Raw genomic sequence first — 23067 nt, forward strand, 5'->3', positions numbered from 1 at the left:
TGCATTTTTGGTTAACCCATTCCCATTGCCTTGTTCTGACCTTGAGAAAAGTCTTTGAACTGTGGCAATACTGTTCTAGTAAAATTAGCATGTGTCAATGAAGAAATAACAAAAAATTTTAAAACTCAGCCAGTTGAGAAAATTACTTCATGCTGTAAACTTTTTCACAAAGAAACCTTTGGATCTCTTTTGGGTCATTGCTTGGTAAACAGCATCAAACAGTCATTCAAATAAAAACACTGACTGAAAGGGATATGCAGAGCAGCAGTGTCTGGGGAGAAAATCTTCAGACATCTGAGCAAGGGTTTTTATATAAGTCTATTTGATGAATTAATAAATACATTTTACCACTGTTTTAATTCAGGACAGTAGTAATTTTGCTTGGAAGTGGAGAAATCTTCTCTGGAAGAATATACCATGTTTTTCACATAGATCATGGGATTATAGAATATGTCAAGTTGAAAGGGACACACAAGGATCATTGAGGCCAACTCCCTGCTCCTAGCAGGACTACTTAAAACTAAACCATATGATTAAGAGTGTTGTCCAGATATAATTATATCTCTTAATTTTATCTAGATAACTACTCTTTTTTGTTGTTCTGTTTTGTTTTTTGTTTATGTGTTCGGGGTTTTTTTGTGGGGGTTTTTGTTAGTTTTTTGTGGGGGGGTTGTTGTGATTTTTTTTGTTGGGGGTGTTCTGGGTTTTGGTTTTGTTTTGGGTTTCTTTGAGTTTTTGGTTGTTTTCTGGTTTTTGTTTGTTCAGGTTACAATTTTGTTATTAGTACCAGCAGGTGCACACTAAGGAAAGCAAGATGGAAAACACTTTTGTTTTCTCTAAACTGGGGCATGTGATTAGGATCCTTTGTTCTCTCCCTTTGAGTCATAGCAAAGAAGTCAATGTCTGTTCTCCTTAAGGGCTGCCCTCACACTCTTCAGTGGTTCCTAAAGGCCTTTCCTAAAATCTTTAAGGCATTCACTGTTTTTAGTGATATACATCTGGAATGAAGCAATAGAATTTGGGCTAAGGCAGGAAGATTCAATAGCTCCAGTGGCATACTTCTGATGCTTTGCTGTGCTGTGTAATTGGGTTTGTGGTCACATCACTAACACATCCTTATGAATTTTGAGGTTTGGACCATGAAGTTTTGCTGTGTATGTCTGTTGTATCTTGCTCCAGTTTCAATTATGGGAATTTATTTTTTTTGGTTGTTGAACACATGAGGAATACATATTGGAAAGGGTAATGAGGCATTAAAATATACCTAATAAGAATGTGGGAGCTCTCCAACTTTTTCAGAGCATGAAATCCATGGAAAAGAGAGAATGTCATGAGTCATTTTATTTAAAATAATGTTAATTGGAACATCCTTGCCGCAGCATAGCAGTTGTTTTGGAGGAAGAGCCATTTCAGAAAAGTTTGCTGAATATGTTTTTAACTACGTTTTTAAATTGCTATAGCAGGAAATTAATATGGATTAAAAAAAAAAAAAAAAGAGAAGTACCAGCACTAAATAATTGTAATCGGCTATTGGAATTTAATTATTCATTATTCTGCTGTCATCTTCATTTCTAGTAGTAACCTTTTTCACAGTGTGTGTTAGTGGCCACTCCAGCATTTTTACAGATAAATTTGTTCAGCAGAGCAGCCTTCCTTCTAAGTTGCTTTGTGCTTGAATGAATGCTACAGAATTTAAATGCCATGGCTTACAGAATATTGAACTGAACTTGATGAGCTGTGCCTAACAACATAGGTAACTACGTTGATGGATTTTAGACATCTAGGTACAGTTTGGGTTAGAGCTATGGGCTGAAAAGCTTGTAAAGTAAGCATAACAAGTGCTTACAGAATGATAATCAAATAGCACTAACCAAAAAATCTGGAGGCATTAATAAACTGTTGGAAATCACAGTTGCATCTCTGAGAATAAGCTGTGTCAGTTGGTAAAGATTTGCTTTGCCAGAATCTGAGCTGCCTTCATTTAACAACTGGTTCCTCAAGAGGGAGGCGTTTTGGGTGTTAATATCACTGTGTAAGACAGTGTAAAAAATTCTAGAATTTTAAAAATGTAAGTAAAGGGGGAAATATTACCCTGAGGTTTTTTATTTTGATATTTTTGATGTAAAGAAGTATGTTACTGGGGAGCTGATTTCTGCGGTAAAGGTTGGTTTATGTAGCTACTGGCTTTTTCTCATTTCAAGTTAGAAATAAGAAAGTTATACTGAATTATGCTGTAAGACTCTGATAGATGTTTCTGTTTAGAAGACAAAATAATAAATACTTTAGGCATAAAATGCTATAAGCAAGAAAACCCTGTGAAATTATTTTGGAAGTGTGAAGCATTGTGTTTCTTACTTATCCTAAATAATTTGACTTTGCTTTGGTATTTTAAACTTTCATATGATGCATTTATTTGGCACAGTTAGATATCCTGCTGAATTGTAACTATAACCCTAATTGAGTCCTTGCCTGTCTTCCACATGCAATTGCAACATTTGCTACTGCTGGTTTCATATGTTCTTAAGTCAATAGAATGTTCATCATATTGGAGAAGGAGGGGTAAACCCTCCATAATTTACAGGAAAAGCACTGAAAGCTAGAGGCCAAGAGAAGACCTGTCTATGTAAAAGCAAGGAGGAAAAACTCTTACTTTTTTTATTAGTGGAAATCCTGTTTTAAAGAGCCAAAACTGGTGTGATGTACAAAACCACAGAAACATCTTAGATCTGCAGTCTGCTATATGGAGAGGAGTAAAGTTGTCCAAGAGCAGCAATTGCAGAATATTCCAGGGGAAGAACCTTGTGGGTGTTTCCTTCTCCAAGCTGTTAATTCAGAGGGTTTTGTTGTGGTGGGTTTTTTTCTGGTTTTGGGTTGGTTTGGTTTTTAAGTGGACCTCCATAGTCTGTGTTTCTTCTCAGGATAATTTATGTCATCCAAACCTGTGAACTGAACAGAAGAAGGAAAGTGTTACAAAATAGTGAGGGATCTCTCCTTCCTGGGAAAAACTAGCACCACCATCACTCTGTGATAGGTTTTTATGATATTAGGTATTATTATAACTGGCCAAGAGTGGTGTCAATTACTGCTAGTAATTTCTTTTGGGTGCAGGAGACAAAACTTAGCTGAATGGTAGCCAAAAGCTATTAATGGGGAAAAGTACACAGGAGTAATTTAATCTGTGTAATTTTATCTACAGATGGTTCTGCAATCTCTTCAAGGCCTCTGGCAAGCAACTGGAGTGATGCACAAACAAACAAAAAAAATCCGCATGCTAATAGAGAGAGTAAAAGATGTGAAACATCTTTGTGAACTAGACTAATTTTCTACTTGCAATAAACCTGAGACCTTGGGGCGTGCATAGCATGTGGCCCAAGAAATAAACAGCGAGTACTTTCTCATACTCAGCTGAACTACCACCTAATGCATGATGAAGTTGTTGTAATAGAACAGTAAAAATGAGATATGCCACTCTGTTTCTTCTTTATTTTAATCCTCAAGAAAAGAGTAAATGCTGTTGTGCCACAGCTGCTCCCTAGGAAAAACTCATGGAAAGAAAGGGAGAAGGAGGAATGTTTCAGTGTGGCGGTGTTTTGAATAATGTCTCTGTGCGTGTGAGCAATGCTGTGGGTTCAGAGAATGAGACAGGGTGTTTCCAGAAAGCTTATGTGAGTGGAGATGTATGTGAAGGCTCTACCTGTAACTCCATTTTAGACTACTGTTTTTTGGGGTTTTTTTTCTAAGAGTATACTACAGCAGTTCAAATTAGGAACACTTGAAAAGGGTTGGGCATTTTCCAACTTGTTTTTGCCTGTATCTTGGGCTGAAACAACCAAATGTTGCCTGGGGTTTTAAATACTTTGAGTTGTATGCCTCTGTCTAAAAAGAACCAGAAATAACAAAATAGCATGTATAACTATTTCTGAGAGATATTGCAAAAAACAAAATCAGGGAGTGCTAGAACAACAGCAAGAGTGATGGGGTGGTCAAGAAAATAGGCCATTCTTACCCCCATTTTCAGTCAGAGAGGAAGGCTGTACATCTATATTTGCACATGTTCAACTTTTGTCTTGCAAGGTTATAATACACTGCAAGATATGTAATTTACACTGAAAATGGTTTGGGATTTGGTTGCTTAGTTTTGCCTTTTTTTTTTTTTTTTTCCTTTTCCAGGGCAAATCAAAGATTACTAATTAGTGAAAAATATTTGTACATGCAATGACATAAGTAGACTCTCCTTTCTATCCCACTCCTACAGAGTTGCATTCTGACTTAAAGTCAGACTTAAGGGCAACTGCTTAAGGTAGAAGCTGCCTATGTTTTCTTCTTTTGTACTAAATGTGGTCAGGTGATTGAAGATCAAAAACTTATTTTTCTTGCTTACTACTTTTTTTTAACCCTTTTACCGTATCATTGAAATGGGAAGTGTTTGGAACTCAGCAAGGATGACATTTATTCTTGGGAGGATGGGAAAAGGTTAAAAGTGGAAACAGCTGATGAGGCAGGATGGCTCTGTAGAGAAAGCAGGAGGAAGAGAACTGTGAACATCTGTTAAAGCTATAGCAGTGACTATTTTGGCTAAGTTCAGCTTGCAGTTCCTTTTGAATTCCTTCTTCAGTAGATGTCACTGCTATCAGTGACAAACACGATATAGGCCTTTGGAGTATCGTTAATTTAGGTAACAGAGAATGTAATAAAAAGGAAAAACAGCAGATGTTGTTTTGTTTTGTTTTGGTTTTTTAAGTTATCCCAGGGTTCAGTACAACATGCACTAAAAATAAAAATGAGACTTTGAAGATCTGATTTGCTATTGCAATTCCTCATTCTCTTCCCACTGACATTCCCTTTTACTGGGAAACTACTTAAGCCAGAGGGCTGCAGGTAGCTGTAGTGTTGTGTCTACTGACTTAGTTTCATTCAATACTTACCATGTGAAGCATGGTCCTGAAGGCTTTTGTTCAGATCCCCACTGTCACATAGTGGAGTCCGGGGATTCTGTCTAAGTTTCCACCATCTTTTCTCTCAAGCTAATATTCAATACACTCAAATCAATCTCAGTCCAGTACAGTTGCCCTCTCTTCCCCACACTAGAAGTGTCAAAGATGTTCAACAGCAGAACAACAATTTGGGAAGCATTATTAATTAGAGAAACCTAAGAATAGGTCTCTAAGTGATTGCTTTTCCTTGTGCATCTACTACCTCCCAGCTCTGAGAGGGAGAGAACTTTCTGAGAATTCTATTTGTTTTCCATCTCACCAGAAAAGATGATTAATAAAAGCAGCGTGACATTCTCAGTAGCACTGGCTTGCTTGTAGTCAATGGACTACATTGCTGTTCATTCTTGAAGTTTTTAATCTTCCTGTGAAAATTCTTGTCCAAGACAACTGGAGTAAATGTTGAGTGAATTATTTCATGTAGTGATGGAAGAAATGCTTTCCTAAAGTCCAAATAGGCATCTCAATGACATTCATCCTGCATTTTGTCCAAAAAGTCCAAAAGTAATGATGTTCAGAAAAAGGATTTTCTTCTTTATAAATTTTTTGCAGTTAGCAACTGTGAGAAATGAGTGAAACGCATAGAGTGAATTATAGACTTGACTTAATCGTTTATCTCCTGGGAAGAATTAATATTTTAGCAGTGGATACTGCAGTAGTTGATAGGAAGTGTTTACAAAACCACTAGATATGAAAAGATTTCCACCATTAAAGGAACCAAACTAAAGGGTGACTTTTAATATTGTAAAGCAGAAATAATCATGGACTGTGAATCAAAGCAGTTGTTTATATGATATTGTATCTTTTAGATAAATAAAAAACAAGGTTAAGAGAGGGTAATATTTGAATATGCATTTTAAATTTGCCATCCAACATTTGTTTTAGCATAAGGATTTTTGCTGCTATTATAGGGAAAATTATTTGAACTCTTGTATACATATATAGAAAAACATACACTAAATCATGTTTGGTATGTTCTACTTGACTGGTCTCTTTGCTTGTCCTGTGCACATCATTAATGGGTTTTATCCCTGTGCAGATGTGCTTTAGCATACTTTGGAGAGAGATTACTCAATTACTTTACAACCAATTAATTAATTCCCATTTCCTTAGAAAGCCAGTGGGGTTTTTTCCCGTCCTAGGTAAACAGACACAACTATAAATAAATGAAACTTGTGAGAGGTTTGAATTAATCTCCCTTGCCCCTAGTTATCATGTAGAATTGAAGTCCTATTGCCTCTTTGCTAATTTAGATATCTCAATTTGTATTTGGTTTTCAGCCAATTGTCACGACACACAGATATTTAGATTTTTTTTCTTTAGTTAACAGTGTGTTTTACAATTATCTATTCACTATAGTTCTCATCACACGTGGATTTTCTAGCGAAGTACTAGCTCAGACCAAGAGTATATTTCATGTATGCTAATTGGTCTTCCTGTTAGTGTTTTAAGAGTTTTCAGAACAGCATATTTGAATTTTGGTGTCTCACTGAATTACCTGCGCGAATTTCCAGCAATCAGTGTTAGAGGATCGTATGCCAATGGTAAAAATAGAGGAAAGATTACAGAGACAGTTTTAGTCTGGGATAAACAGGCATAGCAGTAACTGATGTTACAACACATTTCTTGTATTTGCATCAAGCTGTACAACATCTTTTGTAGTCAGTATATCCTACAAAATGCTGTTTATTTTATTATAGTTGTGTTAAGAGGACACAGTCTTAGTGTAAAAGCAGAAAAGATATATAGAATATTTGCTCTTTGCAAATAGGGCAGGGTTTTTTTAAAGAATGGTCTTTTTGTAAAATTACCTCAGCTGGTCAATGTACGTACTATCAGTTGGTCATCCACCAGTCTCTTGTAGAACAGGACCTCTGGCTAAGGGAAACTTTCAAAGACAAGAGCAAGTGTGATCCATGGGAGAGTGTGGCTTGGGTCAGGAGGCAGTCTGGCATGTAGGTACTCTGCTCCCAACAGCACAATCACAGAATCATAGAATACCATGTTGGAAGGGACCTCAAGGATCATCTGGTCCAACCTTTCTTGGCAAAAGCATGGTCTAGACAGGATGGCCCAGCACACTGTCCAGCTGGATCTTAAAAGTGTCCAGTGTTGGGGAATCCACCTCTTCCCTGGGGAGATTATTCCAGTGGCTGATTGTTCTCATTGTGAAAAGTTTTCCTCGTGTCCAATTGGAATCTCCCCAGGAGTAACTTGTACCCATTATCACTTGTCTTTTCCATGTGACCCCTTGTAAAAAGGGAGTCTCCATCTTTGTAGCCACCCTTTAAATACTGGAACATTGTGATAAAGTCTTCTCTAAGCCTTCTTTTCTCCAGGCTGAACAAAGAGAGTTCTCTGAGCCTTTCCTCACATGGCAGGCTTCCCAGGCCTTTGATCATTGGAGGTCTTTTGAGGAGAGGTCTTTTGCTACCATGCAATCAGAAGATAAGCTCTTATCACAATCCCAGGCTCAGCTTTGTGATCTTATCAGGATACTTGAGGACACAGTGAAATATAGTATGAGAAATTTCTTAAACATTTCCCTTCTTTTGAAGGAGTTGTCACAGCAGGGTTATGCTTTATAGATGGTCTAGGTGCTTAATAAATAAGTTTTAGGTGCATTTTACACTTAAAGAATCAATTCCAAGAACAGTCTGCAGTGTAAGATGATTATAGCTGTTCTGGGAAGTTCTGGGGTTTTTTAAAACTACAGATAAAGAAACCAGTTCACAGCTTCTGCAGATAAAGGAACTATTTTACAGCTCCAAATTAATTCTTGGGTTGCCATTATCATCCTTACAAAGTTGTAACTTCAAGATAAAGGGGCTACTTCCTAGATCAGTTCTTCCAGAAATGGCAAAATCAAAAATTAGCTGGTATGAAGAGAACAGGAAAGAGGAACTCTGTGTGTGTGTATGTGTGTCTCGAGTCTACTGGAGAGGGAACTGAACTGCAGTTTGCAATGGTTGTCCAAAGGCAGAGATGTGAAAGCATAAACTCGTATCTTGGGGCTAGTTGCCACATATCTGTTAGAGTTCATACCTTCTACCTGACTCAGACAAACCCTCTGGAGAATTGGTCTTAGTTGAGGCAATGAAGTCAGCCGTGCAGGAAAAACCCTACTACTATAATTCACTGCTGTTGAATTGAGTGCAGTTTTTTCACATCACATTGTACATCTGCATGTATATCACATGGCATCACTATACATGAATAAAAACTGAGAGGGCCTCCATTGATTGGGAATGAAAACCATGATTTAATTCAGAAAGAAAATCTGAGGGTTTTTTTCAGTTTTGGCTTTCATGAATTACTAAATTTCTTCCTACTTTTTTTCCATTGCAGTTTGAGTTCATTCAACCACAATATAAAATTCACTGCACCGGATATAAAAATGACAAAAAACTGGATCACGTTTTTGCTGTTGTTCTTGTCAGTTACTATGGTGAGTCTTACAGTTTTTTTAAATCATAGTTTTAACAAGTGTGTACAGAATACCATAAAAAGTATTACTATGGAAATGCAGAAACAACTAATTTTGTGTTCAAATGTAGTTTCTGCAGAGCAGGATCTTTATCTACCTCTGTTCTCCTTTAAACTCCTGTGGTAAAGGAACACAAATTGTATTTACCTCTGCTGAACCCAGCATATCCTTTGCTATCAGAGAACTTTATAGTAACAGTTGACAAGTGACATATAAACAGTACTATGCATACCTCAGGAAGACCGGAGGAGGCATCTAACTCAGATTCAGAGGACATCCTCCAAACTTTTAATTTCACCCCTTGTATGACAGTGGTACAGTATTTCAATCTGCAGCTTTGTTTTTCCATGAAGTTTAGTAGCTTCCCATAAAATAATTATTAAAAAAAAAAAATGCAATTAAATGTTCAGATTTTGATCAAGATCCACTTTCTTAAGGTTTGGGGGGGTTAATTATTATTTTTTATAACTATAAAAGTGGATGTCATGTCTTTTGAACACTTTTTTTTTGTATACTGAGGGTTGACTTTATGGTTCAAAAGACTATAGAGAAACCAAGTAGCTGTAAACAAGCCAAAAGCTTTGACTCATGGTGTATGGAAAGACTCTTTTAATATCTTTTCCTAAAGGATCGTTTTGGGCCTGATTCAAGTGCCTTTTAGGCTAATGTAACTTAAGTATATTTTACTGGATTTTGCAAAAGCTGTTTATATGCTTCTGACTGTCTTAGTGCTTTTTATGCATTTTTCCATTATTTGCAAATCTTGCAGATTGTTACTCCCCCATGCTTGTTCTGGAGATATTTGTAAACATTCATTAGTAAAAAGAATTGCTAAATTAACCAGAAAAACACAAAATCATATTGTCAGTAATAAGATTTGAAGATAATTTTCCTTCAGTAAAATAATATTTAAAATATAATATTTAAAAAGATTGAAGTTTAAGATGTTTATACTGGAGTTTGTACGTGACTTGCTAAAAAAAAAAAGTCTTTTTCTTCTTAGTTTTTTGCCACTGCTATACCATCTGAAGGGCACCAGAATATGACGGAGGACTTCACTCAACTGAGCGTTACACGGAATAAAATTATGACAGCACAGTATGAATGCTACCAGAAAATTATGCAAGATCCTATTCATAGGAAAGAAGGTAGAGATTATATTCTTACAATGTTTTACGAAGGCAAATGGTCAACAGATATAATTACAGCAAATCAGGATCCTTTAGATATATTCATTTCTTGTATTGGTAGAAATTGTTTTTCAGGCTGTAACTATATTTGTACAGTTTTTTAGAAACATCACTTTGGGATTCTTGAAAATAAATTACCTGCCCATAGCACCACTTCTTACATAACACAGAGCTTCCATTTCTGATAAGAAAATGTTGATTTAAATAGATTCAAATATGATGATTGATTAGTCTTACCACTCTTTCATGTCGTGATATTATAATACCGCTGTCTCCTTGGTCACATCGGCCTTTAAAAATTGAAAGTATCACATATTCACATAAGTTCCCTGCTCTGAGGGTTGTGTTAGTGTCATTAATGATTTTTCTGGTAACTCATTCAGAGCTAACCTCAGTAACTCCACCTGTCACTGTATTCACTGTTTCTGACTTTATAACTTCTGGAAACACTGAAAGGCTTTTTGAGGCAAGAAGAGGTAATGGCATTCTTTTACAATGAGTTTTTTTCTCTTCTGAAGTGATTCTTTGGAGGAACTGAATGTATGGAGGTCAGAAATGGATACTGTAGAGATAGGCCATTTCAAGCTGAATGATGATGGATTTTAAAATGTGTTCAAAGAAATGTACATATAAGGAACTAGTTCACTAAGTGGAGTTTTAATTAACTACTGCTTAAATAATCTTATGGTTTATTGTCTTTTTTCGCATTGCTGCAAGTGATAAACTTAGCTTAGGCAGTCCTACATCTTGCTTTTGAAAGACTGTTGTGAAAGAAGTGTTGTTATTTTATTATCTGGTCTCTACTTGTTTGCAGGTCCTTACTGTAACAGGACATGGGATGGCTGGTTGTGCTGGAGTGATGTTGCTGCTGGAACTGTGTCAGTACAGCGTTGTCCTGACTACTTTCAGGATTTCAACCCATCAGGTAAGTGTGCATGAGCTTCTGCATCACCACATTTCTCAAGAAAATGAGATTTTGCATGCTTGATACTTCCTGTTTGCTCCATTCACGTCACTAATGCTCCAGAATTAGTGACTGAAACTCCAAACCCATTATTTACATTTTTCCCTTTATCACACAGAAAACTGGCAAGTTTACTTATTTTCTTTTCTGAAATATGTCCTTGAGGGATTCTGTAGATTGGGAAATAGAAATTGAAGTTAGATCACAGTTTTTTCCTCTTAGATGAGCTTTTTTTCTGACAGACAAGCAGAAATATGACATTCTTTTACCTCATTTTAGTATTTGAAGACAACAAGAGTTTCTCCCACAAATGAATCTTTTCCTGTTTCTGTAGGTTAAACTTTGCATCTGTGAGCATGTGGAAAATGTTATAGACATCCACTCCTGTCTGTTTCTGATGCATTTGGTATTTCCCAGGGTCCTTTCATGCCTCTATTTGACAATAGAAATCATTATGTGGTCCCAGAAATTTTCCAGTTTGGTTCTTGAGCAGTTTCTCCATTGAAGTTTTACTGCCTGTCCAATCCTAATTTACAGTGGTAGGATGTCAGACTTCAGTTTAGATCTTGGATGTTAAACAAGCCATTTAAATATTCTTGTCACTTCATCTGGTAGTTCTCTTAACAGTTTGATATATTTTGATACTTACTGGATCGGAGGTGGGAAGTCTATTTGTTTTCTTAAGAAAAACACATCATCAGTTGCCCTTGCCAAGCAAAAGCAATGGCCTCAAATTTCTCAGAATTCATAATAACAAGCAACGTCTCTCTAGTCATATTAATAAAACTGTCATTTGTTTGCCAAGTTTTCTTCTTAAATACTAGGCATCAGGAAGTAGAACTTCACTGCTGACTGTTGTGGTTTTTGTTTTTCTTTCCATCTACTCTGACTGTAGAAAAAGTTACGAAGATCTGTGATTCGAGCGGTAATTGGTTTAGACATCCAGAAAGCAACAGGACGTGGACAAACTATACCCAGTGTAATATCTATACGCATGAAAAAGTGAAGGTAGGAGAGGAATGAATGCATGTTACCAGTGTCAAGAAACTGATCTGAAAAAATTCACAAGTTTCAAAACTTGAATGGCACTAGAGTTGATGCAACATCAATATGTCAGAAGAAAGCATGTTGAATAGAAAGGATGAATTGGGCAAAACAGACTCGGAAGAACCCAAACCACCTGCTTTGTTTTTTACAGCTGATTTCAACTGCTTGAATAATACAATACTAATTTTGTTTATGGTTATTTTAAATGTGTAGCTACTAGTCTAGGTGATCCACAGTCATCTACTGGTAGGCAAAGTGCATGCCTTATAAGAGCATACCTTTGCATTTTGCTTTGCAGTTTTGAAGTAGGGTCCAAGTTTAGCAGAATTGCAGGAAGTTTGCACATCTCTGGAAGATGTGCTGAGTGCATAGGTTTATCCAGTTAACTCAGTGACAGATTTTCAGCAGGTGTACAACCAAAGTTTTACTTGAGATTAATGCATCTTCAAGGCAGTTCTAAGTAGAGTTCAGATGTTTGGGGTTTGTTTTGGTTTTTTTCTTCCCCAGTGTGAAAAGCAGAGATAATCTTCTCTTTTTTGCAGAAGTGTAGGCAAGCTCTAGTTGAGCAGATTTACCACAGGATCTTTGGAGGCCAAAGGGAAGTAAATGAGAAGTATCAGACAGGTTTTGTTTTTTCTTGTGTCCCTTTTCCTGTGTATGTCTTGTGTCCTGGCTCCCAAGTGCCATTTTTTCAGCTTCTGAGATATTAAACTGCTTACATGAATAGAAAACCTATACTTCAAGTTTATTTAAGTGAAATTTTACAAGCATACAAAATTATCTCAGGTCAGGCAGCAAAATGCTTTGAGAGAGTTGTTTTCTCTACATTAAAAGTAGACTATGCACACACGTATGGATGTGGATATATGTATAGATGGCATTTCTATAGACTTCAGTTTATTTTGAAGATGCTCATACATTAAGAGATTTAGAAAAAGAAAAATAAAGTTTGGTAAACCTCCAAATGCCCTCTTTTCAAGATACTCTGATGTGTGAAGATATAATGGGTAAAATTGCATAGTTTGCCCTGCCTCCCCTCCGCCCATATGTCCGCTAATATTCTTTATGAAACGTTCAGTCATGGGAAGAAGCAGTAAGTTGAAGAACTGAGAATATAAAATACAGGTCAGAGTAGACTGGAAATTAATTTAGACCTCATGGAAAAAAAGCTCAGTAATAGCAGATTGTGTCGAGAATACTGACATCTGGTAGAAATCCCAACTGCCTCCATCATTGCTGTCAAGAGTGCTTTAAGGTATTTACATAGAAAACATATTGAGAAAAGGTGGTAATAGATGAGAACAAGGCATTTTTGTATTGCTTTTTCTCAAATCATGAGACATTGAATATGCTAATAGCAGTTTAATGCTACTATCAGAGATATTATAATTCATTGATTCTTCCTAATATTTGTCTGGAAACTGAGAGAATATTATTTAGGCAGGAGTAGATCCATGCAGGTCGTCCTTTATGAATAATGAGCTAGTTTCCCTCAGGCTGTTTTGCCAGCGTATTTCAACTGTCATGCATCAGAACCTATTGTTTAAATGAAATAATAGCTCTGAAGAAAACCTTATTGCTTGCTACAGTCGTATGTGTTGTTCTCTTAAACAACGTTATCTTTTGGGGTTTTTTGGAAGGCGGGTTAGATAATGCACAATAGATGTGACTGTTGTCCATTGTTCAATTCCTATTGTTGCTGCCCTCAGCAGCAGTCTCTGAGGTACTGCTGTTTCGTGTCAGTTCTAAATTGGGTGGAAATCTTCTAAATTGTTAACATGCACCTTTGTCTAAACTGGTCACCGAAAGGTGGTGATATGGGATATCAACCTGTTATAGAAAGGCCGTCATTATATATAATGCAGCCAAACTTCAGCGTTTCAGAGGTAACCCTCATTTTTTCTCACTTACAAAATTTTTCCAAATGCTTATTTTTAAACCTATCGGATTGCTTGCCTTTTTTTTTTTTTTTTTTTTTTAAATCATTATAATTTGAAAAATTCTGGCATGTACAAAGAGGTACCCTTGTCTCATCTTACAACTTTACCTGGAATCTTTTCAAAAGTCAGTATATGTAGCAAGCTGCAGTTTGTCTTAAATTGAAATAATGTTCAGAAGATACATGCAGTTTCGAGTATGTGAGAATTTGTATGTATGAGCTAATTTTTCCTATGGAATCCAGATAGTTATGCTTTATTGTGAAAGTGTAAGGCAGCTCTTTGTAGTGATGAATTCAGCAAATCTGCTGTGTGTCTTACTGATTTCAGTAAGATGTTGATTTGCAGGATTTTAGACTTGGCTCATCATTATATAATCCTATTCTAGTCCTTTTACATGCAGAAGAGATGTAAAAGTATGTGCTTTATCAACAATAGTTCTGTGTGCATCACAGGTGCTTGCTTTTGTTCTTGTATTGCAGACTGCTCTGAACTTGTATTACTTGGCCATCATTGGACATGGTCTTTCAATTGCATCACTTCTGATTTCCCTTGGCATATTCTTTTATTTTAAGTAAGTATATTTAAAAGCCTTTACCAAGTATCAGTAGTTACAACAATCCTAGGTTCAATTTGAAACACCAGTCATCCCAGTGAAGGTAGATGGAACAAGAAGGTGAAGAAAGTCGGTAAATTGGTTTTACATTGCACATTATATTGTAATAAAATTGTAGGTTTCTGAGAAAATAAACCTGAAATCCCAAATCTGCAAATCAAAAATTGTAGAATATGTTGAAAATAAGAAATGGGAAAATTATAATTTGTTTTTTTGGGGCTCGTAATTTTTGTGGGTTTTTGGTTGTTTTTTGTTTGTTTGTTTGTTTGTTTTTTCCTGGTTGTTTTTTTATAATGTTACGGTGTGGACATGCCAAGCATCAACCCAACTAAAGAGCAAATGGAAACAAAAATATTGATAACATATGATAGGTACAGTGACACTCCAAAGTAGGTAGCCACAAAATAGGCTAAACTGTAAAGAAAGTAAGGCTAAGAGCTACAATAGGAATGGCAATAATAAAAATAATCCTGTCTGGTTTATGCACCATATTATGTCTATTACAGTTATGTCATATCCACTAACAGTTATTATGTTACCTTCATGAAAGGAAGTTTGAGCAGTATCACCACTATCACAACAGCTTGCAATATAATGCACAGGTCTTTTAAATTCGTACTTCAAATTTTGTGATCTTATTTTTCTTTCCCGTGAAAGACTTTTTTCTTGAAGGTGTTGATGAGGTTTAGTAGAAAAGTGAAACCAGGAGTGGTTGCCACATGAGCAGAGCTGAGAGACGTGAGTTATCTCTGCCAAATGCTGCACTGCACAGTGTAGGCTTTCCTTGCTAACTGGCACTAGTTTAATCATTTCAGTATCAGTTTTCATTGGATAATATAGATCTGCTCTGCGGTCTTACCACTATACCCTACTGTGTCGCTCCATCTTTTATTTTCTCCTAACATTTAAATATGAATAAAACGTACGCCAGCAACTGTGAGGCTAGCTCAGATTTGGCTTTTCTCATGCTCTGGACCCTGATTAGGTAGGGGAAGCAGATATCTAATAAAATATTTATCCTTTTTAGTCCCCTCTGGCTGAATACAGTGTTTACAATTTAAATATGCATTATTTCCCCAGGTTCTGGGATAACATTTTCACAAATCCCCAACAAACCAATGTGTTTCAACTTTGTAGCCTCTCTTTATGAAATCCTAATATTGAGGATGACTTTTCAGCTTTTTCTGACTTCTTTTCATGAGGACAAACCAAAACTTTTGTGCACTTTAATTTATCTGCATTTGACCTATAAAAACAGTGCTTACCATTTCCAAATTCACTTTCCCTCCACAAAATCAGCATGTGAAATGGCTCTAAGTCCTTAGAAGAAGCTTGATTTTGTGTAAGAAAGGGCTATACTGTTACTGTAAATGTCACAAAAAGTTTAACAGACTACATCTTTAATGTGACAGGAAAAATGCTTTGACATAGACTGCTCAGGAGAAAACAAAAATATTCGGAATACAATATTATTTTAAAAGTTCAGAGACAGTAAAGCATGATTTTTCTGTACTGTAATATGAAAACAAGCCAATTTCATCTTGGCTTGTGGCACTTACTGCAAAAGCAGGTGATCTGCTTTGCTACTATTACAACTATGTCGCGTTTGTCTAACCCTCCAGGGATTTTCTTCTCCCTCTGGTAGAAGGATCATCTGTCCTCTGAGAACCACATGGAATTAATCCAGACCAGCAAACCGCATCTTATAGACTGTGGTTATGTTGGGATATAAAAGGAAATTACAAAATTTAAAGGAAGCTAAAGAAAGTTCTCTACAAGCTGTTCTCTTGGGATGTACAGTTCCTCTAAAGTATTTTTAGTACTAGAAGGGTATTTAAGGATCTAGATTAATACCAGGATGTATTATGTATCGGCTGAAGCTTGTGTAATTATTCATAGCTTTAACAGGTGGACTTTTTTTTTTTTTTTTTTTTTTTTTTTTTTTGCTATTGTGTGGGGGTGCCTTTGAATTTCTCATGTTTCAAAAAAATTTAGTCTTATAGTCGATTGATCGTTTCCAGATGATATTTGCTGGATTGCTGACCATTAGAATATCTTTATGTTTGACTAGAAAGGTTATACTTTCCTCTGTAGGAAAAATGACAGGTTTTTTTCAAATATCTCCAGCTTTTCAAATATCAAATATTTTGGTTTTGAATTAAATATTTTTTTTTAAGATTGAAATGGTTTTGTGCATTTTATTTTTTCATTTGAAATTCTGTTTTTTCTTTAGAAAATTGTCTGATTGGAAATGCTTATGTGGCTTGTGACTTGTGTTCCCCAAGTGGAGTTCTTGGTTTAATAGCATAAGATGGGCTATAAACTTGAACTCCAATCTTCCCCTCTGTAAATTCATCTGTGACACATAAAAGTAACTTCTTGCAGTGGCTTTGCTTTCTCGTTCTGTTATATCCTCTAGATCATACACGTGTTTATTATAAATCTTCAATTAAAACAGTTCTATGATTTTCATAAAGAAAGGAAAACAAGGCAAGAGAAAACTTTGAAAGAAAAGAATTCAGAGAAAGGGGAGCTATAATTTGAAAGATGCCCCCCCCCCCCCAACTTAAACCCTGAAACAAACAAATTAAAAAACCCCACCTGAAATAAAGGAGTTGTTGATCAAGCATCATGACAGCACTCACAGAGGATTCCAACACTATGCTTAAAGAGTGGGCAAACAGCTGAATCATGGATTAATAGAGAGGAGGTTTCTAAGTCACTTTAGGTTAACTTCAGCTGAGCAGATAATTGCCATTAGGTGCATATGTGGAGCTCACTGGTTGAATTTTGCAGTATTTGAATACCTTAAAAAATTAGATCTCAAACACATCTGGGGACTTTTGAAAAATGTTACCTTCTTTCTTTTGGAGAAATATTGGAGAAATGAATTTTTCTCTAATGTTCGAGACATAGAGGAGTCAAAATAGGAAGGGAAATAGGTAATTTAGCAGGAGGTCTGTTTTTATTTTACTGCCCATGGTTTAATCCAGGGGTAGGTCATTCAAATGTTCTTAGATCATAATGATGAGAATTAAGTGATTAAAGGATATTATGTCATTAAGGAAAACAGCAGAAAAAGGAATATAGGAAGGGTAATAGAAGAGGGAGGGTGGGGAAGCTTAAGAAAAAAAGCAGTCTTCATTTTTAAATGTCATCAGTCTTGCTTTCTTGTTTCTTGTCCGGTGATCTTTTCAATCCTTTTATGCATGGGTGGAGGTGGGTGTGGATGGGTGTGTTTGAATATTCAACAGGAACAGCTGCTGGATGACCCTGAGAGATGGCCCCATTAGCTGTACGTGCTTTTCCTTGCCTGTGTATTGAAACTTAACAATAAGCAGACCGAATTCCACAGTTCTTCAGGACCTGTTTACACAAAGGTCTTAGCTGGAATCTAGTGTTGCCTTTCCTTTCATATATAAATCATACAGGGAAAAAAAAAAAAAAAAAAAAAAAAAAAAAAAAAAAAACCCCAACATATAAAAATACATTTTCAAAGAACATAAAAAATTGCATATTATAATAATCAAGGCTTTATGTGTTTTGGGCATTAAAATAAAAGACAAAAAAAAAATTTAAAAGCCCAATGGAATATAATTTTTTACATAATTCGTATTCAAACCTGTGTTCTGTATTTGGACACTTTCTTTTCTGTTTTCTTCAGGCAAACAACACTTGGCAGACAGAGGTTCATGTAGGGTAGTTCCTTGTGGTGCACAGCAGCACTGGTTTCTAGAGTCGTTTCCTTCCCCCATATTTACTGACTATAAAGGCTTAGAATGTCTCAGGGCTCCAAGGCTTGACTTGCAGGAACTCTACCTGATTCACGGTATTGCAGTGTGCGTATCTGAACCTGTTAACTTACTCCGTGTATCTGTGGGGTGCTTCATATGCTCTTCTTGTGATAGTTGCAAAGAATGCAGCCACGAAGTGCAGTGTCCTCTATAGACAGTCTCTTGACTCTCTCTTGTTCATTGAGGTCATTTTGTTTCTTGTTTCATCTGTCACGTTCTCAAGAGTTTTCAGTATATTCCTCCAGCTTTTGTGACTATTCTGTATCTGTATTCCTCTGAAATACAATTTTTTTTTCCTTTCTGCCCTCCCAAACGTAAAATTAAGCATTACTGTCCATACTTTATCTCTTCTTCCAGAAATGCCATTAGAAAAAGCTAGAACACTTGATTTTTTTCCCCGTGTGACAATTTAGACTTGCCCCCTGCTGACCTTGTCAATGTGTTTCTGATTTCTCTTAGCAATGAAGAGCACTTGCATGTGTAAGTGGTAGATTTTTCCTCCTCCAGTGAGTCATTTCACTTTGCCAGTTGACTGCACTCTGTTAGTGCTGGCTATTAAATGAAGGTAGGTGAGTGCAGTTGTAAGGCACAGGCTTTTTACAGCAGAGGCTTCACAAGGTTCTTTCTCCGAAGTAACCAAAGAGCATTTCCTGATCATGACCACAGTACCACATTCTTTATCACTTCTCTTTGCATGTGGGAGAAGTTTCCTTGAGCAATGCTCATTCTGCAAAATTGTGCTCCATTCCTGCCTGCCGGTACGGATGTGCTGTATGGCTGTGATCAAATTAGTTTGCTCAACTGTGCTGCACATCCCCTACCTTAAATCTAAAAGGATCATTTTTACCCAGCTTTGTTAAAGTGACCATCTGCTTTCGTAACAAAATGGATGTTACTTGCTCTGTTGGGAATTTTGAGCGTTAATATCCCAATGGTCTGAATTGTATGTACATACATATAGGCTTTCTACTTTTGTGTTTGTCTGTAAAGCTGAATTTCTTTGGAAAAACTTGAATGAGAAGCATCCCTGCCTCTTAAAATGGCACTAAATTAGACCTGCTTTCTCTAGAAAGGCAGATAAACAGAATTTTGCTCCGATTATGTTCAACTTCTAGCATTGTTTAAATTTATTGGATATTGGACCTCTGTTTAAAAAAAATAATAATAAATCCCTTACAAAGATATTTTAATCTTTCATTTTGTGGCAAGATGAAAAGCAAACCTTGAAAATTGACACAATTAAATACAGTTATATATTGCATTTTATAATTGTATCCTATATACTGTTTATAACTTAGTTATATACAAAGGTCAAGACAAGATTTGCATTACTTATTCGAGTATTTCTCTAGCTATAGGATTAAGGAGGAAAAATAACAAGAATGTGAGTAAAAGAGAATTATCCTCAAAATCTTAACAGGTTTGGGTAAATGGAAATGAAGGCTAAGACAACTTCTTCAAGATCAGATATGATAGTTAGTTGGGAAATTCTTCAGGTACTAACAAAAAGAAAGGTATAAATCTCTGAAACGTATTATATTATTGCTATCTAAATCTTGTTTGGATAACCATTACAAAGCAGGTCCTTCACTGTAAACATATTGGAACGGAATGTACTTGCTTTGCCTCCTGTTGGCGGTTAAGGGAAGGTGTTACCATTCGCATCATTCTATTAAATTTGGACTGGAACTGAAGGGTTGATATAAGACTTCTTAGTAAAATAAAGAACTCTAGTATTTCAGAGTTGTTCTCAAGTACACATAGTTGTCCCCCCATGTATTCATTTGTTCTTGTTTCTCTTTTCTAGGAGCTTGAGTTGCCAAAGGATTACCCTGCATAAAAATCTATTTTTCTCTTTTGTTTGCAACTCTGTTGTAACAATAATTTCACTGACTGCAGTTGCCAACAATCAGGAGTTAGTTGCAACTAATCCAGTAAGTGAAAGTATGTTTGGCAGCCTTGTTGATTTTTATGTGCAAAACTTCAGCAACGTGGATGAGACATGAATAGTTGATGAAATGTTGTATGTAGCGAGGTTAAAATGTTCTGTAATGATGTATCCATGTTACGTAGTACATCTGTCTAACAATGTTTGGGGCATTTCGCACTTGAGGTTTTGAAATAGTAATAACAGCCTAAGAGAAGGAGCATACTGAACTGCTCTTCTGAATTTCTACAAATCACTTTCTCACTGAAACAACTGCAAGTAGTGTATTCTAGATGATGTCAGTGAGGTTATAACAGTTGAATTCACCAAGGAAAGGCAGAAACAGTTGAAAGGAGAAGCATTATTTCTTTTTTTTTTTTTTTGTGTGTGTGTGTGTGTGTAAGAAGATAAAGCTAGTAAAACAAGTAAAAAGAAGTAAAAAAAAGTAAAAAGCAGTAAAAAAAGTAAAAAGCTAGTAACAAGTAAAAAGCAAAGTAAAAAAGCTGTCCGTTTGGGTCTGATTTTTCTCTCTCTCATTTCCTGATAACTCTGGGGTAAGTGTGAATCTGTAGCTTCTCCCAAAAGGCTAGGAGTTATAGCAACAGAAGACCCTGAAAATGAAATACACAAACAAACAAATGCCTAACTATGGCTTTATTTTAATTTAGACCTGGATGATAAATTTAAATTCTGTGAAAGTTATGGCAAAACTCCAGAAGGTGAATCTGAATAGTAAAAAGTTAAATTCTCCTTCTCCTGTTAAAAGCTCATCAGAGTGGTGGAAAACAGGCTTCAGATAGCTGCTGATAATCATCATCAAGCGAGTTAGGTAGCAGAACATGGTAAAACAATATTAATTTTTTTGGTTTGTTTTAAGCCAAGTGCCAGAAATAGATCAACAAAACACAGCAATTTCAGGAAAAAAAAAAAATAAAAATCTACTGTATCCAAATCTGCAAGTTAACTATTGCTCCTTTTTCACAACCTCACATTTTAGTCTTCACAATAAGTTATAACATTTCAATTGAAGAATATCTTTTGAATGAAGCTAGATACAAATATATGCCAACAAGAGAGTTTCATTCCAGAACCGACTATCCCAAGTTCTCAACTGACCCTAAGTGCAGTCATGACTAGGTTAAAGTTGGAAGTATTGTAAACATTTAAAAAACATTAATCATTCTCTGGAGTAATTATATCTTGCGATTGGTAAAACTGAAGGGACTACTTTCATCGAAGTACTTTTTCTTGTGTGGTTACCATCATATAATTTAAGAAATCCATATTATTTGGAACAGTCAAATATGGCAGTATTTGTAATAAGGGAAAATATTGTTGCAGCTTTCTGCCATGCGTGCTTGAAGATCTCAAGGTCCTCATTGTTTGAGAAATCAAAATACAGACTCAGTTACCAAATTTTTTTATCACCATAAAGTATGGAATTGCAATTCCATGAAAATTCTATTTAAAAAAAAGAAATGTAATTGTAATGAAAAAGATAATTAATATTAACATTTGACAATTTTAACATTACAGAAGTAATTTGTCCCATTTTGCAAACAAATCTCTGAGATTTTTGCAACTTAAAAATTTATATATTACTCTGCTTTTTTCTGCAGGTTAGCTGCAAAGTGTCACAGTTCATCTACCTGTACCTAATGGGTTGCAACTACTTTTGGATGTTGTGTGAAGGCATTTACCTGCATACTCTCATTGTGGTGGCTGTTTTTGCCGAGAAACAACACTTGATGTGGTATTATCTTCTTGGCTGGGGTATGCAATTTCATGTTCTGTATTTGCAGGCCAATACCATCTCTTCCTTCTTTTCATGAGAATTTGAACATCTGTACCTTTGCTTCTCTGAGCTGGTATCTTTGAGCAATGATGACACATCCCTCTTCTTTGTCTGTGGTGTTTTAACAGCCTTAGAAATATTAACGTAGGAAGTTGTATGTACCTCTGTCTTTACTGAAAGAGAGATTATGCGTTTCTGGAGTCAGGAAGCAACTCCTCCTTTGTACAGAGAAAATAGTCTGCTATTATAAAAAAGACATGAAGAAGTAATTATTCATTGTTCCTCATCTCAAAGATGTTTATTCAGGAATGAATGTTTGTTTTCAGAGAAGTCTCGCCATGTCTAGGGTGGAGGGTCAGAACTGAGTTAGAGATGGCCAAGGATTTATTTTTCCAGCAGTTCCATTTGACCTGTATTGTTCACTAAGTAAATACAGAATAGCTGTAGCTGAAGATCTCAAGTAATATCAGTATCAAAACTAACAAGCCAAACCTGGTCATTTCAGATAACGCACAACAGCACATTCACAAAGGGCAAGTGAGGGCTTTCTCCTCAGCTTCTGTGTATTGGCACATTCAGCTGTAACGTGACTTGGTACCTGGATCACTAACTGTCCCACTACAGACACAGCTGAGATGGGATTAAAAGATCATAGGTGCTCAGCAGTTTCTGAAAAATAGGTACCATCAGAGTGTCAAGGACCCCAGATAACTAATTTGTCTATTAAAATTTTGATTTCCAGAGTTTTGTTTTGCAGATGACCTTGTTTCTGAATACCCAGCAAGTGTCAGTGAGGACATGTCAATACTGTTAATCACACTGCCAAAGCTATGGTCATATATATTATTACCTTTTTAATATTGCCTACCTATCTAGCATTATTGCAGACTGCAGTCTGAAAAAGCATCTGTGTTAATGAAGATTGATTGTTGCAATCTGAAAAGTTTTATAATTTGATTTGCCTTTTCTTTCTGTATGTTGGTAAGAATTTTCTGGCAAAACAGTGGGAATAAGGTTTCATACTACCCCCCTCAGAAAGAAATCTTGAGAATAGAAACGGAATCGGTCCCTGTTACTTTATTTACTCTCCAGGTGTATAGTTTGAATGAGGTAAAAATACAGAAGATTCCTGCAAGAGATGCAAGTTTACTTAGCTGTTAGCCAGGTTTACATATGAAGACAACATTGTTTTTTCTTCACAGGTTTTCCACTGATCCCTGCCTGCATACATGCTGTTGCTAGAAGTTTATATTATAATGACAAGTAAGTAGCATCTCAACTTGCTTTGCAAAACTGTTGTATTTTCTTTAAGGGGGGGG

The 23067-nt window shown here is 36.0% G+C and overlaps 1 protein-coding gene across 2 annotated transcripts in view; it reads left to right on the plus strand.

Annotated features, from left to right (window-relative positions):
• Window positions 1–23067, plus strand: part of CALCRL (calcitonin receptor like receptor) — a 64186-nt gene that overhangs the window by 26949 nt on the left and 14170 nt on the right. For both annotated transcript variants that reach the window (XM_026852795.1, XM_026852796.1), the window contains exons 2-9: window positions 8340–8439; window positions 9482–9626; window positions 10483–10593; window positions 11528–11640; window positions 14099–14190; window positions 19834–19960; window positions 21573–21726; window positions 22951–23011. In XM_026852795.1, coding sequence (XP_026708596.1) covers window positions 8389–8439; window positions 9482–9626; window positions 10483–10593; window positions 11528–11640; window positions 14099–14190; window positions 19834–19960; window positions 21573–21726; window positions 22951–23011 — 854 coding nt within the window. In that variant the 5' untranslated portion in view covers window positions 8340–8388. The remainder of the gene's footprint in view (window positions 1–8339; window positions 8440–9481; window positions 9627–10482; window positions 10594–11527; window positions 11641–14098; window positions 14191–19833; window positions 19961–21572; window positions 21727–22950; window positions 23012–23067) is intronic.

The sequence above is a fragment of the Athene cunicularia genome, assembly GCF_003259725.1.
Source record: "Athene cunicularia isolate RWA chromosome 7 unlocalized genomic scaffold, athCun1 chr7_part1, whole genome shotgun sequence".
NCBI lineage: Eukaryota > Metazoa > Chordata > Aves > Strigiformes > Strigidae > Athene > Athene cunicularia.